The sequence below is a fragment of the Larimichthys crocea genome, chromosome VI (genome assembly GCF_000972845.2).
Source record: "Larimichthys crocea isolate SSNF chromosome VI, L_crocea_2.0, whole genome shotgun sequence".
NCBI classification, from domain to species: domain Eukaryota; kingdom Metazoa; phylum Chordata; class Actinopteri; family Sciaenidae; genus Larimichthys; species Larimichthys crocea.
In genome coordinates, this window is record NC_040016.1 from 18,115,115 (window position 1) to 18,134,047 (window position 18,933).

The 18,933-nt window shown below is 39.4% G+C and overlaps 2 protein-coding genes across 2 annotated transcripts in view; one reads left to right on the forward strand and one right to left on the reverse strand.

Moving 5' to 3' along the window:
• cdk4 (cyclin dependent kinase 4) overlaps positions 1-4,129 on the reverse strand; it is a 20,095-nt gene extending 15,966 nt beyond the window's left edge. The window contains exon 1 of the mRNA XM_019275904.2: positions 3,874-4,129. The gene's annotated coding sequence lies outside the window, so the exon portion shown is untranslated. The remainder of the gene's footprint in view (positions 1-3,873) is intronic.
• A 7,224-nt stretch (positions 4,130-11,353) lies between these two features.
• On the forward strand, positions 11,354-18,585 carry LOC109142363 (E3 ubiquitin-protein ligase MARCH9). Its single transcript, XM_019275914.2, has 4 exons — positions 11,354-12,503; positions 15,370-15,525; positions 16,235-16,427; positions 17,694-18,585. The coding sequence occupies exons 1-4, from the start codon at positions 12,156-12,158 to the stop codon at positions 17,999-18,001; spliced, it is 1,005 nt and encodes a 334-aa protein (XP_019131459.1). The 5' UTR covers positions 11,354-12,155; the 3' UTR covers positions 18,002-18,585.
• Positions 18,586-18,933: the final 348 nt, after the last annotated feature.

An 18,933-nucleotide genomic window follows, 5' to 3' on the forward strand; every position in this document is an offset into this window, starting at 1 on the left:
GGGTTGTACTGGCTTTGTATTAGAAATACATTCATATAAATACAGTTTTTTGGCTTTTAAATTCATGATCATAATATACATGATATATGTTTTACTATTTTACTAACTATAATAATGAGAACTAGAAAATCCCTGCAGAAATTTTGAGAGTGACGAGTGGGCTGTTGCCGGGGGTCTGTATTCAAAATACACATATAGTCTTTTATTTTAAAAGGGACTCTTATTTTGAAAATAGCCCCTCCCCCCTCTCCTCCTTTAGGCAGGCTTGAGGTTGCCAAGCAACCAGGACCAACTGCCGGCCCTAATCAGCAGAGCAGTTACTGCACCTGTTAGAATGTCAGTTGGAAATTCTGACAGAGAGTGAGAGAAAATGCTGAGACCACCCCTCGAACAGGAAGGATTTCTGGCCAAACGGTGTGGCGTACCTAAAAGCCGAAATGACCATCAGCATCCTCGTCTCTTGGACCATTCCCTTGCCGATTTTCAGGCGAAAATTCTATAAACTTTGGCCTCAGGAGTGAGAGAAAGCACAGGTGCTCCCTGCTCCTTCTGGAAATGTCTCTTCTCAAATTAACATGGCAGTCTATGAGGATGTGGATGGGTGTTGCTGGCGCATCTTTGTGTGTTACGCCAAAACTATAAGGCTGACAGCTTTAGCAGCTGATGTGAGTGAGAAGACAAATTTTCCTACGTTTCTAGGTATAAATCATGTCTGTAGTGGGGCATTTGAGGCCACGGTAGTCGAATACGTTTTATTTTTTCACTGATTTTTCTCTCTGCTCCTCACTCTAGCTGATGATGTCATCCACTCTAGGGCAAACATTCCGCGCAATACAAACCCATTATAAACCCAGAAATTTGACTAAAAACCTGCTCAACTTTAAGCCTTGATAGTTTAAAAACGGTAAAAGCTGTCGATGAGTGAAGTGAATCAATGAAGAGAAGGCAAGAGTACATTTTAAAGTTTAAATGAAGTCCCTCGGTGAAAGTATGCCAGAGCAGTTCATTGTTGAAAATGTTACCCGATTTTTTTTTCCCGGGCTTTCCCATTCATTCCTATGTGAAGTTTTTCACGAGTCTCTTACAAAAGTAATAGCATGGGATTCGGGATGAAAACGCACGTTTTGATATATAATTTGTTGGGGTCCTCTCACCACTGTGGGCTGCATTAATGTTCGAAAAAGGGTGGAAAATGAATAATGAAACTAAGAAGAAACAGGCAGAAGGACAATAGTTGACTCATGTCGTGGGCACTCATCACTAAGTAGCCCCTCCCTGAGTAACAGGTGATTGTTACTAACAATGACCCACTTGCTGTACACTTTCCCGCTCATTACATACCAAAGAAATCAATACTTTATCTCAAATTATTGATTAATAAAATGATTGTATTATGTTCGCTGTGGTCTTCCAGAGTCTATGATCAGAACTGCGTTCACAGCAGCGGGCTGTTATACAGAAATAACAGACCATATTCATTAAAGCCATGTAATAAATTACAATAATGAACCACAATTAAAACCAGACATTACCGTAATTGTGTATTTTTTTTTTTTAATAAAAGAACCTTCCCATAACATTTTGGTACGATGTTACTGTCAAGCTATTTTGGTTTCATTCTTTTAAGCTGAAATCAAGCTCATGAGTTAATATATTTTGGATGGCTCCTAAAAGTAATTCAGTTAATTTTAGGTGTTTATCATCCACTCCTCGCTGCCATTGTGAAACTTTCCAGTGTAGGCAGACTGTGTAGCAACTGCTGTGGGAGGAAGCACAGCAACAAAGAAGTCTGAGAAATACAGAAAATACAGAGAGGGGCCTGTGAGGAGGCTGAATAACCAGGCCTGTGCAGTTACATGCCAAACTGCACAAAGTTACTGTATCTTCCGGATTCCTAATAGAGTTTAACCAGCAGTGGCTTTTTAAGGCTGGGAAACAGGAGTGTAGTCAGAGGTGAACTCAGTTCATCAACCTCTGTGAAATGAGAGTTTAGTCACCTATTTCCAGATCAGCTTTATCAATCAATGTGCGGAAACAAGGTGGGTAAACCGTAGTTTAACTCTAAACTGTATTTAAAACTGCACTCTTGCCGGGGTTTTCATTTACATTTACTGTATTTATTTGGAGCCATTATCTGACAGTTTTAGCTACTAGTTGCTTTACACACTAACATTTCTTTATTAGAAAACATGAAAACCTTAAAATAAAATATGTTTTGTCATAAATTAAAGTACAGTTTGGACGTTTAGTGGATTCATTTCACTTACAATTTTGATCATCTTTTACCTTTTTTAATGCAAAAAACATTTCATTAAATATTTCAACAGATAAATATAATAAAAAAGAATCATTAGTTTCAGTTCTTACAGTAAAATGTTAAACTTTTATATTAACGTGTGAGTAATAATAATCGAATATTATAAGACTCACAGGAGACTTTTTTGCATGAAGTACTTTCCCTCATTAAACTTTTATACCTCTAATACTAGTCTGTTACTAGTATTTTCACAGGGTAGAACACCCTCATGACTTAACTGTTTCACTTTTATAACTGCACTTTATACATGCATGCCCTTATTTACATCTTACTTAAATAACACTACACTGTGTAATTATATTTGTTTTGATTGACACTGTGTTGTGTTTTAATAAGCTGTATCTGGGAAAACTTTGAGCGTCTCTTTCGCAAGAACACTTCCTGTTATATAGATATAAACAGATTTGTTATATAGATACGTATGTGCATCTTAGTGTAATGCTACTCACTATTACAGAGCAATTCTTTCTGTGAAATGAGCCGACATGCACATTTGTATAGTTAGTATTTTATTTGCTACTTTACTTATTTATCTGTCTTGCATATCTCAGATTTTGTCAGTTTCATTTCTTATTTTTGAGTATTTTCTTATCCACCTTGTGCATCATGAGCTGCTGTATAAAGAGAATTTCCCTGGTGTGGGAACAATAAAGTCTGTCTCGTCTAAAAGGATTTGAATACGTCCTCCACCGCTGCATCAAACTTTTTTTTATTTATTTAATAATTAACAGTCAGAACATAAACTTGTCAGGGCTCTGTGTTTTCTTGTTAACCCTTGTGGTGAGTGTCCTCGCCCTAATTTCACAACAGGGAGGATAAAGAAATTGATTCAAACTGAGACTATTACATTATTGTCGAAACGTCCTCACTGTCTCATAATGACTGATCAGGCCTGATGTGGTCTCCTATGTCAAGCCCTCCCTGTGGTCCTACGGGAAGTGGTCAGGTTCATGTATATGACTTGTCACCTTAAAAGCATCTCTTCATTTCCTTTGTGACAGAACAGATCACACCACCAAGAGAAAGAAAAAGAGACACAACACCTGGAGCTTTCCATCTCATAACACTGAGGTCATTAACCTGCAGGCTTATTGATCACACAGCTCACATTTCATTCATCTATCCAATTGATCAACTCAAATGTAGCCGGACATTGAAGCCCAGTGGGCGGAGGCACACAGAGAGAGAGAGACAGAGACAAACAGGCCAGGACAGACGGAAAAGCCCTCTCTCCCGACACGTGGTGCTCCTCCATACCGCTCCTTTGTTAATTAAACTGCCTCATAAGAATAAAAAAAAAAAAAAAAGTGAAGCAACAACAACAACACCCTGACTTTGTTTTTGCCCCTTCTCACCTACATGATCACTGACGTGGCGGAGAGGGGAAAAAACAGAAGAAAAAACAGAGACAGATCACGGCCAGACAACTTCCACTTCCACATCTGTGCGCCACATTACATAAATGTCCTCCAAGTGTCAGACACACACACACACACACGCATGAATCACAAAACGCGCTCTGCATGTACGCGACAGTTTGAGACACTTGTACTCACCTCACCCTGTTTGTTGTGCGCGGCAGGTAAATTAAAAAAAATAAATAAAATTAAAAAAAAAAAAAAAAAAGCTCACTTCAGCTTTATAAGGAGGACATGCTCAATAATGTGCCACGTAGAACTCCGACAGAACCGGATCACAAGTGGCAAGGCAGGTCGGGTCCAGCCTCAGGGGTTCCCACACTGGATCTGATGTGGAGGATCCAATCAAGCGTTATGATTTCGGCCTTTTTTCCCAGTCTGCACTTTTTTTTTTTTTTTTTTTTTTTTTTGGGTTGTCGCTTCCTGTTGCTTCTAGCAACTCTTGCAGGAGGCGGAGCTAAAAAAGAAACAGCTCGTTATGTATGAAGACCTTCAAGATCTGCGACAGTAATCAACAACAATCAATGCTGCAGAGTGATCCCCTCATGTTGTTGTTGGCATATGCATAGATTTTAAATAACTCTAAAAAAGTTTCACTTGACCCTGCAAATTATAAATCGATTAAAGGTGTTCACATGCAAGAAGTTTGCCCTGGTGTTTTGATCCATCAGAATCAGAATCAGAAATACTTTAATAATCCCAGGGGGAAAATATTTTTGTTACAATACTCCAGGTATACAAACAAACAAAAACAACATATGTAAACAAGTAACCATCTATATAAAAGATCAAATTTACAGTTAGGTAATGTGCAACAACTGCAAAAAGTGATTGACTGTGTTTGTGTCAGATTACAGATTAATTAATTACAAATATTAAGTTTAAAAAATTTTATCAAGGAAAGAAGAAAAAAATCTAAGTACTAAGAAAAAGAAGACAGAAATATGTGTCTGTTTTTAATTCAATCCAATCCTTCCACATAGAGCTTTATAGACTCTTTATAATGTTATTTACAAGAGCCCAAACTATCCCCACCATGAGCAAGCACCGGGCGACAGTGGCAAGGAAAGACTTTTTAAAAAATGTTTAATTTAGCCTATAACTTTACATGATTAAGAAAACACAAAGAGTCTTTAAGCAACTTTAACAGTACAACATGAACGAATGAAGAAAGAAGAAAATAGAAAAAAAAGAGTATGTGTTTGCCTATAATAAAATAAATCGTATAAAGTTGTTCGCAAAGATTTGTCTATTTGTTTGAACTGTATGCATTTCAGTAAAAACAGATTTAAATCAGATCAGTGACAATTTATTTATTTTTTATATAATGTTTATTACTTCAGTCATGTTATTGCAGGTTCATAAACCCCTAAAGTTGGTGTCATAGTTACACTAAACAAAAATAAAACTTGAAATGAAATGAAATGAAACTTTGTTTACTTAATAAATCAATATGTGTACTTGTACTACAAGCACAATTATATAAAAACTGATGTACTATCCACGTATAAACAGTACATTTGAACACACCTACTGCATCTACTTGACTATGTTAAATTCATCCGTTGTTTCCATGAATCATCTATAATAATGTTGCATATTTGAGATGTAACTTCATTTCAAATCACATATTTATTTGGCAAAACAAAATCAAAAAATATTTAGTGGCAGTAAAGTCTAAAGAAAACATTTTCTCTGTGCTGATGTTTCTTTGTTGTTGTCTCATTTTGGATGAACGAGTTTAGATGAAAGCTGCACGATGTGATGAATCTTTCATTTGTAAATCAGTTATTGAAATAAAAACATTCATAAACACGATGCCTACCCTGATGACTTAACATTGAGAAATACTAACTACTATATACTCCACTGTAATACACAACCAGCCTGATGTGTGTGTTTAACATTAAAGGGTAAAAGGGGACAGACTTGTGACCTCATTGCTAACAATCTTCAATATAAGTCTGGCTTAAAGCCAAATACTCATTAAATGTTGGTTTCTGTTCCTCTTTGGATGTTCATTGGTTACAAACAGACTGCACAATGTCTGTCTGCTTTAAAAACAACACATGATCACAGAAAAACCTGTTGTTGTTTTCTATATATTCTATATATAAAATCCTAGTTGGTCATTTACAGTTCTGGTGTTCTGGTGTTCTGTTCAAGTCTTTGAATGCTTTTACATTTTTCCTCCCAGCCACTGCTGCTACATTTGTGTTCCCGCTGCATGCCAGAGGGGAAGGAAGTCGATGCTGCCAGTATCCGCACTTGTGGCCAGAAATGGGGATGTAGTGCAGTGACATTGGCATGCAGACTGTCTCAGTGGCCGGGACAAAGGTCTAAAACAAGGCGTTGCTTCCCTAAAAAAAAAAAAAAAGTTGCTGAAGAAACAATTACTCACTCAGCTGTGCTCATTTCTGAATGAATTTCTGAGAAAAGAAGAAGAAGGCGAACAAGAAGAAGAGGAAGGTAATGAAAAAAAAATCTACAAATAATCACTAAATACTATACATACAGTTATATTTAATTACATTTCTATACTTTCAAACAATACACTTTATATAAATACCATTTATCATCATCGTATATATAATCTAATTGAATATACGTATATCTACATCTTCAGTTCTTTATATATTTATGTTGCAAACACAATGTTTATTTTTTCCACCACAGAATATTAGATCATTTAATTTGAAATTTGTTTTAAGCTATTGAGAGTCACGTAAGCAGCAGCAGCAGTATTAGAGAGTCACGGGAGCAGTAGCCTCTAAAACATTTGACCATTTCTCAGTTTTGACACTTTAAATGTTGACTTACGTTGGTTCTGCTGATTACTGATGAGAGATTTTTGAATTCAGTGCAGGTGATCTGGCTGTTGGTGAATTGGTGACAGCTGGCATAGCCAAATATTGGATTTCATACATACTAGGTGTGATAATTACTGTGTTTACCTCAAATATCTTTGTGGGGAATTCATTGCCTCGGCTCACTTGGAAGAGATGCTTCTGGCTCTGTAATAATATCGCCTGGGAACCTCCATTATATAAATGATATCTCTCATTACTATACTGTGTGTCCAGTGTATAGTTACTTAAGTACTTGCTGAAGTACAAAATTGAGGTACTTGTACTTTACTTCTACTCCACCACATTTCAGAGGGAAATATTTCTACTTTTACACCGCTATAGTTTAGCTTTAGTTACTAGTTACTTTACAAATTAAGATTCTTGTGCACAAAAGTTGTGAAGAGGTAATGCAATATGATGTTTGCCTATAAATTGAACTATTCAAAAATACATAGTAAGTACAGCTGAAAGGATAAGTCAATTAATCAATTGACAGAAGATTATTTGGCAACTACTTTGATAACCAATAATCATGTAAAAGTGTTTCATCGGTCCACAGATGAGAGGATTTGCTGCTTTTCCTTTTATTTAGTCATTTTAATTTATTTTTAACAGACTGATTCTGTGATTTGGACGATTGGTTGGACAAAACAAGCACTGTGAAGTTTAATGGAGAGAATAAGCATTAGACTTATGAGTCATGAAAATAATTATTAGTTGCAGTCCAACACGAAATACTTCAGAATAAGCTCCCCATCCGCCAACTATAATAAATGCATGTATAAGTATGTGCATGAGTGCATTTGCACTTGATTATGTTTACAGTGCACTGTGTGGTATCCGTACTTTCACTTCAGTATAGGATCTGAATACTTCCCCCACCACTGTGTTTGTTGCTGTACAGGACGTGCTGTCTTTCATTTCTGCTTTCACTGCACTTATAAACATCTATAACCTCCAGGCTGAACTATTTCTGTACGAAAGGTTAACACGTTCCATCATCTCTCTGTTGTTTGGATGTTTCTGCACGAGACACTCAATCAAACGTAGTTACCTTCCATACCTCTTTATTTTATTTTGCATTGTCGTCTTATTGTCACATTTTAATCTCTTGACTTTATTTCAAGGGACTTTTTGTTAAATGTAATATGTATATCTATTACTACTCAGCCTCAATAAGCCTTAAATACATTTGAGGACCAATTACATCAATTAACCAACCTATGAGATCAAGTCTTGGCACTGTCCTCGTTTAGGATTATAGTGGCCTGAGGGTAGAAGCTCTTCCTGAGCCTCTCCATGCTGGCCTGGTGTATCTGAAACCTTCTTCCCAATCGCAGCAGGGAGAAAAGGTTGTTATCCCGTTGACTGGATCTTTAATGATCCTCATAACCTTATTCTTGCAGCATTGGTGTAAAGGTCTTTCATGCAGGGTAGGGCATGACCCATTGTCGGTTCAGCTAAACAAACCACTATCTATCAGGGTGTCCTCTGTGCTACAGGAGTAGAAATATCTAAGTATTTGAGGGATATCCAGAATTTCCTCTGAGGTCAACCAGCCTCTGTCTTGCTTTTTTACCCACAGAGTCAGTATGCAGCGTGCAGGTCAGGCCCTCTGTGCTGTGGACACCAAGGTACTTGAAGCTGTCCACTCTCTCCATAGAGCACCCGTTGTTTTAAGGGAGGCATATTACTTCCTCTGCTTAATCCTCTGCTTATTATAAGTCTGCTATGATCTCCTTAGTCTTGCTGACATTCTGGAGGAAGGTCAGGCCTTCTACTTCCTTCAGATATTCTTTCAGATTCCCCGTGATCAGGCTCACCACAACTGTGTTCTCAGCAAGCTTCACAAAGTCAGAGTTGTGTATGAACAGGGATTATAGAACGCAACACTTATACAGAACGCAGCCCTGGGGTGCTCCAATGTTAAGGATGAGGTGTGTCCGTCTATCCTCACCACCTGGGATCACTCCGTTACAAACTCAAGAATCCACATGCACGGTTAGGTGTTTAGTCCATGATCCCTGACCCTTTGTGACCAGATATATTTTATTAATCCCAATACTTTATAAATTCTTTTTACACTCTATTTTATTTACATGTATTTTAACCCAGATACACACACATTCAGTTCAAGGCATAGACATGGAGAGAGATGGTCCGCCCGCCTGAGGAGCGCCCAGCGAGCAGTTGGGGGGGGTCGGTGCCCACCTCGGCAGTGCCCAGGAGGTGAACTGGCGCCTCTCCAGCTACCAGTCCACCTTCCATATTTGGTCCATGTGGGACTTGAAGCGGCCACCCTCCGGTTCCCAAGCCAAGACCATATGAACTGAGCTACTGCCGCCCACTATGGTGTTAAATGCTGGAGTGCAGCTCCCTTTCTTGTCCAGGTGCACAGGTTGGCGTGGAGGGTGTGTGCTATGGCCTCTTCCATTTATTGGTTGGTGAACAAACTGGAGTGGATTCAGTATGCTGAGTAGTGAGGAGCAGATGTAATCCTCGATCGGACGCTCAAAGCACTTCATCAGTGTCACTGAGTGATAGTCATTCTGGCAGACTGATCTTGTTTTCTTGGACAAAGGAATGATGGAGGAGTTCTTGAAGCATGTGAGTATGACAGGCCGAGCCAGTGACGGTTTGAAAATCATCATGAATCATCATGCTAGTTGGCCGGCACAAAGTTTGAGGACCTGTCCATTAATACCATCTGATCCTGCTGCTATCTTCATGCTCACACTCTCAGAAAAAGGTGACAGGTGTCAAAGGTGCACCCACCTATCTATCTTCATCTGATTTCACTTGTTGGATGCAGATGCTCCCGTGGAAAACATTAAAGTTTTAACTTCAGATTCCTGGAAGGAAATAAACATTAAACTTTCACTTACACTGTTAATTTCCTAGATAAAGAAACTGCTAAAAAGGATTTAACAAATTACTGATTACTTAAAAGTACCACAAATCCTCCAGTCCAGCCCTCAATCGCTTGAATTAAGATGATCGCTAAATCAGAAATTCATGATGTTAAGCTTACTGTAAATGAGTGATACTAGAGCAAATGATCTGACTTTATAACCAAAATAATATCTTGTAGATTTGTATTGAAGAAGGTCGGGAACAGCTTAAAAAACATGTGAAGAAAACAACATGTGCTTTGGTTGTTTTTCTTGCACAATAAATGACACAGATATCACAATAGTTACGAGAATTTTTTAAGAAGAACCTTTAATAATAATAATACATTTTATTTGAAAGCGCTTTTCAGGGTACTCAAAGACACTTTACAGAGAAGAACATTAAATCATCAAAACAATATAAGACAGTGCACTAAAAACACATTAGACATTAAACATTAAAAGCAATTTTAAAAAGGTGTGTTTTTGTTAGAGATTTGAAGGTGGGCAGGTCAGTACAGTCACGGATGTGTTTGGGGAGAGAGTAAGAGAGTGAATAAGGAGGACTGGATTCAGAGTATCAAAGTTTAAGTTGAATTTAATATTCTTGTACAAGAAGGAGCGTTGCAACAGTGCAACACACAAGAGTGTTACAGAGAAAAGGCTCCCTGAGGAGCGTTATCAGGTGATTCTTATACAATTCATTCTCAAAATGGGCTGTCTCGGACATCTTCCCACTAACAAGTGCTTTTTTGGTTTTCCCCTTGTAATGAGCATTATGTGTCTTGTCCAAAATGACACTTCCTTCAATCTGTCTCTCTTGTCCTTGAACATTTTTTAAAATTACCTTTCCCTGCCAGCTTCAGCAAACACATGCTAGATAAGGGAAGTACACGAGATATGCAAAAGACAAAACACACACACTCCCTCTAAGAGTTAAAACATCTGCAGCCCAGTACAATCCTAATTTTTATAACACCTGCCTCCTTTAACACATTTTGATTGTGTGTTATTTCTGGATGGTATAATTCAGCCTCTGGTGCCTGTTTATCTAATAACAGACAGTAAGACAGTCTCCTCTGAAACAATTAAGTGACTGTGATTCTGTGAATGGAGCATCTATTGGGTCCATTGTGTGAACACTGTCTTTGTTCTGTTTGATTAGAGTCTTGTGTATGAGATGGTGAAACACACACTCTCACACACACGCACACACACACGCACACACACACGCTTTCTTACAATAATTGTTTTCCTTTTTCTCCATCAGCCATCAGCACGTGGCCTCCACGTCACATGAATATCAGCACCTTGGACAGCAGCGTCTGTCAGCACGCGGTCTAACTACGCGGATGATTGAGCATCAGCTCAGCTTCACGCACGGAGGATGTTGTGTTTTTGTGTTTTTGTGTTTTTGTGTTTTTCTTAATGGGAACCTGCGGTGATGTGCACCTGTGCAGATAAAGAAGTTTTTTTTGTTTCCGTGGACTCCACCGTCTGCCACGTCAAGTGGCATTTTATTATCCCACTGATTCATTGCAGGCCTTGATTTAATTAAATGATGATGATGATGATGTGCAGTTGTTTTTTGATCCAGTTGCAGCGGTTAATTTTGTGCCGGAATCCACATCTATCATCCTGATTTGTGGCGCAGAGACGGTGGCAGAGCAGAGAAGTGGCACTGCAAGTTGTCGTGAAATGGATTTCTTTCAAATCAGTATTATCGTTTTTTTTTCCTGTGTCCATCTCTAACATAAAAACGCTGCCGGATTGTAACTTTGTAACTGGGTTTGTCGGACCTGCTTTACCGGATTGTAACTTTGTAACTGGGTTTGTCGGACCTGCTTTAAAAAGACAGGAGGAGGAGGAAGGAGGTGTGTGGGACGAAAAGCAGCTCCATGTACGAGCCCAAAATAAAAAATAAAAATATTTATATATATATTTATATATAAAGGCTACAGCGAAAGAGAAGAAGATGAAACTGGTGAACTGATGGATGCCACTGCGAGACAACAAAGGATGCACGCGTGTCACCTCGTGTAATTTCACCTCCTCCCCCTGCAGGGAAATAAGAAACTCAAAAACATAAATCGGCTTTAACTTAGTTGTTAATAGGATTTCACATCAACCCCCCTCTCTTCAGACACCCTCGCTGCTTTTTTCCGCCTGCAGGAGAATAGACAGCAACATTTTTTGATGAACAGCTCCTGCTTGATGATTTAAAGCACCAGGAGGAGATACTCGGGGATACTTAAAAACAAAATGCAGGCATGAGAGGATGCTGCTGGACCCGGTCTGACTTTAATGTTGGTGCCTCACACTTCGTGGCTTTCAGCCTCCATTGAATCCCGAAAGAAAAAACGCCTCTATCCATGAAAAATAATCCCTCCCTATTGGCTGGATTGCGGTGCACATGCTATAACAACAGGATATGCAAAGAACTATGGGCTGATCTAATAGCCTATCATGTTTTCCCGCATGCTTTTTTTGACCGAGATCTGTATTTTATTTAACAGGATGTGAACTGTGGATCACATGGTCCAGATGCCATAATAATAAGAATAATAAATCATATTAATCATTATTATTATAGGCCTAATTAATAATGGAGCTGCCACAGTCAAGCTGGAGGCTGTTTTGTTTCGCAGAGCAGTTGTCTGTGTAGTAAAGCCGCTGAAGAATGTTCAAGTATCGGATCCGGATGTTTTTCAATGAACTCAAAGTGTTGCTACTGATGCGCTCTGGATCAAGCAGGAGGACTGACACAGGCACAGACCCGGACACTCAGACCAGGATGCGAGGGCTCGCCATAGGTGGCTGTGGTTGGCCGCCGTTGAGCTGCTCTCACCGGGATGATGAGGAGGAATATTATGGCTCTGACCCCCGGCCACGTAGCCTCGCGTTTGAGGATAATGATGATGAGGACAAATCCCACGGAGGAGGTCTGGACGCAGCTTCCCTCCCGAGTCTCTCAGAGAGCGGGATGCGATCACCGCAGTGCCGGATCTGCTTCCAGGGGCCGGAGAAGGTATAGTTAAATAATACTGCTTTACCAAAGAGGGGGGGTCAGCTTCTCACTTGGACTCTGGTGTCCATGTGTCCAGGAGCCACCTCAGCAGCACAGGTGCCTTCTGGTTCATGGGGGCCTGTGCTCACCTTTGTTCAAGTAGGTTATCAGGCACTCCACTACTGCTGTCATGAAAATTCATGTGTAAAGTAATTAAAGCAAATATCTGTTAGGAAGTTTACACAGAACATCTTGTGATACATGTCTAATGGCTCCAACTATTCAGAGTTTGGAACTCAGCTTTAAAGAGATACTCCAGTAATTTATTACATTTACGTTGCAGCCGGAGGACAATTAAAAGAGAGATTTAACAAAGAGTCACCAAAGTTGAAGCAGCAGAGGATTATTCTGAGATATTCTGACTTTTTAGTCCAGAAACACTGGATCCTACATTCCCCATGATGCAACTCAACCCCATCTTTCTGTAAGACTTGTCAGTGTGCACGTCTTTTGTTCACGTCAGTATGTAGAGCATGTTTTCATGTCCTCTGTAGTCTCCCAGCTCAAACGGACATCACTATGACATCACCAAGGTTATTACAAAAGACATTATACAAGTGTCCTCCCGAGTGTCCCTTCAAGTGATTCGACTGTGCAAACAGTTTTAAAAACTCACCATGAAGGTGCTGCATGAGTTCAAATATCTCTAAGTGTGCATCAAGTGTGCTCAGATCCAAAGTAAAAAAATCCAGAAAGACTAAAGGACTAAAAAAGGAATCAATCTATCAACAGTGGTCCGAAAATAGCAGCGAGCAGACGAAGGGCATCAGTTAAGAATAGGCTGGAGAGACGTAGGAGGAGCTTTTGGATTTACTATGTGAACCAGTAAAGTCCTCACAGAAATAGATTCAGCATCTGATGCATAAAATCGGGTAAAAATAAGAAACAATGAAGAAAAGAGAACGATTCAGCCTCAGCCTAAAATACATCTCTATTCATTGATATTCTGGGGGATTTGAGTGAAGGAGGCAGCGAGAGTTCAATAACCTGCTGAGGGACTCTTCAGCGAGGAACCAGTAATACAGAGATCAAACCTTTGATCATCCCTTCAGGCTACAGGGAGGTCATACAAAACACAGGCTGAATATCTTCCATCCACATGAAGGAGATCAGACAGGGGGTGAAACAGAGAAATTAAAGTAACAGTGCTTCTAGAAATGTTTACATCAGTCATCAGTCCATGACATGGAGGTCTGCGCACGTCAAATCTAGTGGATGAAACCAACCTTGAAGAGACAGACTGTGCTAGAGGTCTCGGGAAGTTTTGGTTTCCCCTCCAGATATCCAACTAATTAAAGGCCGAGCACATCACCTAGAGTCAGACAGAAAATAAAGTGAGACGTGCGAGAGCGTTGTCAGTCCGAGGGCCTTAGGGTCTCTAACGCTGACAACAAAAACCTGCGCCAGATGTCCTGTGATTCCTTTTGAGGCTACGGGAAAGTGACACGTGAGAAGCGAACTGTATCCAGATGAAGGCATTAAGCAGCGGACGGTGAAGTGTATCAAAAACAAGTGTAGTGTATAATCTCCCCTTTTATTACATTTTGATGCATGTTTTCAGTGTCTGCAGCTCAAGATATCAAGGCATGTGTATCCAGTCAGTTTCATATCTACCTCTGAAATTTTCCTTTCAAGTCAGAGTACACGATGCCTGAAATGTCTTTGTTGTAATGAGGTACACTTCCTTTTCTATATCCTAATTTGCTGGAGTAAAATAATAAATGGGAGGATCAACTGCCAAAAGCTTTTCTAAGGAATTCTGGTCTGCATCGACTCCGGTTAATTTATGCAAGTGTGACAAGTTGGGAGCTGATCATTGCTCCAGAAATCCCAAATGTTCAGTTGGACTGGGATGTGGTGATTACAAGCCAAGTGCAGATAACTTCAGATAATTGTAAAACTCCTCATAGTTAGTTATTAAAAACCTTCTTCACTGCTGCCACGAAGGAACCGCAAAGAACTGAAGTAGAGACATGACTGGCAATGAAAGGTGAACATTAAGTTCAACAGGGAGCTTTTATCTTCTTCTTCTTCTTCTTCTTCTGCTAACCACAGACAATGACGCTGAGCGTTTTCTCAGAGAAGAAAAACACTGACTGGACTGGATTATAGACAGGAGATGAGATGAGTCAGCTTCGTCGCGCTTCGACTGTGGTGACAAAACCAGACACAGTTTTGACTGAAGAACAGTAAACAGCAACATATAGAGGAACTCTTGTAAACCTATAGAGCAAATAATCCGAAAACCTTGAAAAACACACTGCACTGTGTGCAGCTGGGTCTGTCACTGGACACAGACGTGCACACTGACGATCAATAAATCAAACAAATAGACTTATTATATTCAAAAGAAAAAATACAAGATACAAACTCATATTTTGTCGTAGTCTGTCACTTGTCCTGGTTCTTAACCTTAAAAAAACCCACCAAATTTGTGCTTTTCCCCTCAAACCTTTTATTATTTTACTGTAATGATGCAGTGCAGCATCAAAAGTGTCTTTAAACTTATTACTCTATTTGCATACAGTACAGTGTCATATTGATTATATCTGTTTGTGCACGCTCCAAGCTATTATCTGTCTTTTTTAATGTCTTGCCAGCTTCAATAAGACCAAACACCCTCAAACAACACTTCAGTAGATAAATGCGACTAATGTCTCCTGGGCTAGGGATCTCCAAGTTGAGCAATTCATGTTGAGATTTTCATGTTTTTACTGTCACCTTCACCAAATCAGCTCTTGTAACCGGGAGATTTAACAGATTCAGCGTCCATCCAGTCCGTGGTGAATGCTGAGCGTCCCATGCAGCTTCTTTTTGTGTCCTGCAGGGGGAATTGTTGAGCCCTTGTCGGTGTGCTGGCTCCGTGCGCTGTACCCACCAGTCCTGCCTTATCCGCTGGATCAGTGAGAGAGGCTCCTGGAGCTGTGAGCTCTGCTACTTCAAGTACCAGGTTCTGGCCATTAGCACCAAAAACCCACTGCAGGTACAAATACTGGGGTACTATAAACATATTCTTCATGAATAAATTAACTGCCATGGCACAAACCTAAGGTTGCCAGATTTGAGTGAGTGATAGGAAAGAGCGAGTAACTCTTCAGTTTCCACAGAGCTATTTATACTAGTTTTTAATGGATAAATGAAGAAGAAGAAAGTGATTAGAACTTATAGGAAGATGCCAAAAACACATTCATGAGACATTTCAAAGAGCTGGCACGAGATTTAACCAAAGTGTGCGGCACATGGATGGTAGACGAACAGACAGATTCACTAAATGATCTCTGAATGCTGGAACAGAGATATTTGAAATGCCTGTTCCCTCGGTTGCTTCTGCTGCCAGACAATCCCTGCATGTCTGCATGAGCATTATGGACAGAATATGAACAAGCTTTTACTTTGTTTCTATAAAGACGGCCTTGCTTGTTAGATTTATATATAGAAAAAATAATACAAATGAAAGACTTGAGATGGACATTATGCAGTTTATCCTGCGACAGAAAAGCAAGGCAAAGAGAAATGTGGTGTCATTTCAGTTTCATAACTAAAGCACTGTCATTCCCTGTGAAGCCCACTGATTACACGTATCAAGGACTCAGAAACTGAGACAAATCCTGCACCATTACAACATCTCACATAATCAAGAAGCATTGTTTTCAGTCCATTTTTGTCTGCGTCTCACTCCGTCTCTTCTACAGTGGCAGGCCATCACTTTGACTGTGATTGAGAAGGTGCAGATTGCAGCCATTATCCTGGGCTCTTTGTTCCTCATCGCCAGCATCTCCTGGTTGGTGTGGTCCTCTCTCAGCCCTTCAGCCAAATGGCAGCGGCAGGATCTTCTCTTCCAGATATGCTACGGCATGTATGGCTTCATGGACATAGTTTGTATAGGTAAAACACATTTCATAGTTCCTTAATTTCCCAGAAAGAACAATGTAACTTATCTTCTGTTTATCAGGAATATAGAGAGAGGGTTTAATGGTATACTCATGGTACACTTCACTTAATTAAATCCAATTAATAGAGAGTATTTTAGTTAGTGTACAACAGGTCTGCTGAGAATGCAAAAGTAAGCATGCCTGACCTTCTTCACCGCAGCCAATTTGTCATGATATAGTAAATACAGGTGTCATCAATGATACTAATTAATGTTCCTCTCCGATTAGTGCAGCAGAGCCAACACGCACAACAGCACCATGGCTGTTTGACCCGGATGGCTGCTGTGATAATAAATGAATGATGAATTAATATACTTGGATTTAAATAGAGCAGTTCTCTGGTGTTTTCTCATATTACACAGTTTTTTCTTTTTTCCAGGAAACCACTAAAAAAATCATTAGAAAATTAAAGAGCCGTAAACGAAGTGTTACCAATTTGGCTTTCAATTAGCGCGTCTTTTACTCACCTAATTAACAAGACGAACAGTCCGCAGGGATCCTTAGTCGCTCTGCCGCCGTGCTAAATGTTAACTCAGCATGCCTCCATGCAGCGTCACAAAGACGAAGCGAACATCCTGACTTTAAGCCAGTACGTTCACGTAATAGTTTAACCTGCAAAGCATGCTAACATTTGTTCAGGAATGTCTTTAGTTTTGTGGGTATTTGGTCATTTTGGTCATAAGTATTTGAGAAACAGATGTTTTGTCCTGCAGATCATCAAAGTTCTAACAATTCTACCTGAAAGGGGACCCATGTTTTATAACATCCAACAGTACATGCTTCACCCAAAAAACAGAAATTTCACTAAATCCATTTAATGGTTATAATGTCATTTCAATGAAAGACAAAAAAATTCAATGTGCTGGCGATGCTATAGAAGGAGAAGAGTGGGATGTTTCCTCTGGAAGTTTAGTGGTCAGCCGACCAACAGAAGGACTGACAGACCAACACTGCTGTCATAAAGCTAAGAATAAACCTAGTTAACCTTACATGCTTTAAATAATATGATTTCTTACTTTTGTACTGACTGCAACACGTGTTTCTCACTAAACATCAGTCCAAAATACCCACAAACAAGTCCTGTATGTTTAATCTTTATTTATTTCTGAGAACTTATAGTCCTTAATAACTCTGTACCTCTTTAGTACGCCCTGATTCTCATTGAACAAATAACTGTTGTAAACCTGTTTCCTTCCCCCCTTTTGTTCTTTATGCCTAGGCCTTATAATCCATGAAGGATCATCTGTTTACCGGATCTTTAAGCGCTGGCAGGCGGTGAACCAGCAGTGGAAAGTGCTGAATTATGAGAAAGCAAAGGACTTAGGTGACCCCATCAGTTCCGGCAGTAAAGGTCGCGTTGAGAGGGACTCTACCATCACGGACAGCCGAAGGAGGGCGAGTCGACATGTCAGGACTATTCTCAACCACCACTGTGGCTATACTATTTTGCACATCCTCAGCCAGTTAAGACCCAACAACCTACACCGCGCCAACCAAGAGGTGGTCATGAGGGTGACCACTGTATGAGGCCGGGTTATACAGACAAATTGCTCCGATTTCTAAGATTGGGATTTAATTTTTTTTACAAATCCTGATCTGCCACATTAACACTGCCGTTAACTCCCTTGCCTCATATTTTGCTCACAGATTCTCTCCGACCTAAAAGTGGACAATGAGAAGTATTTCTCAGATTTGAGCAAAAGGAGAACATTGTGAGTCTTTAAGTGTAAAGAGACTGTGAAAACACGATGAATAAGGAATATACATTTTGAAAAACATGATGATTCTTGAAGCGAATTTTTTTACCACCATGACTAACGTTACAAAATGTCATTGAACTCTTTTTGTTTTTGCTTTCTAAAGAAAAAAAATATATAATCAGATAAAAATCTATGGTATTAGGTGTGATTTGGATTCGATAGAGAGGTTTGATGGTGAAAATGAGTGTGCCCCTATACTCGTGATAACAGACGCGGTCCCTCTGATTTACTAAACGAATTCCTGAGGGTCTGCCACGACACGCAGCATTGATGGATCAGACGTTACAATGCTCGATAAAACTTTGAGACATGACACAGTTGCTTAAAATCAGTCACAGTTCATGTTTTGTAATAAAGACTTTGTTGATCTCAAAGGAAAACTTTGTGTTTTATTGGATATTTTATGGATTTTAGTGAACGTGTTTTGAAAAAAATCTTGAGACACTCTTGATATATAAAGATTTTTCAACAAATATAGGTTAAAAAGTTTAAATGAGAATACATTCATTTCACCTGATCACAAACAACTGATCACACTGACAGATATTTGTTTGAAACGTATTCAAACATCTTCTATGGTACCCAGATGTCATTATTAGTATTGTCATTTATTTGTATTTGAGTTTAAATGTCTCAAATTATCCTCAGGAATAATAATAAAAGGTATAAGTCACAGCAGCATTTCATGTAAAACAGAAA

What these genes read in the sequence shown, in the direction of transcription:
- LOC109142363 (XM_019275914.2), top strand. Translation starts at nt 12,156, where the DNA reads ATGTTCAAGTATCGGATCCGGATGTTTTTCAATGAACTCAAAGTGTTG. An exon ending in GCTTCCAGGGGCCGGAGAAG is followed by an intron (nt 12,504 to 15,369) that starts GTATAGTTAAAT and finishes TGTGTCCTGCAG; the next exon opens with GGGGAATTGTTGAGCCCTTG. An exon ending in CATGGACATAGTTTGTATAG is followed by an intron (nt 16,428 to 17,693) that starts GTAAAACACATT and finishes CTTTATGCCTAG; the next exon opens with GCCTTATAATCCATGAAGGA.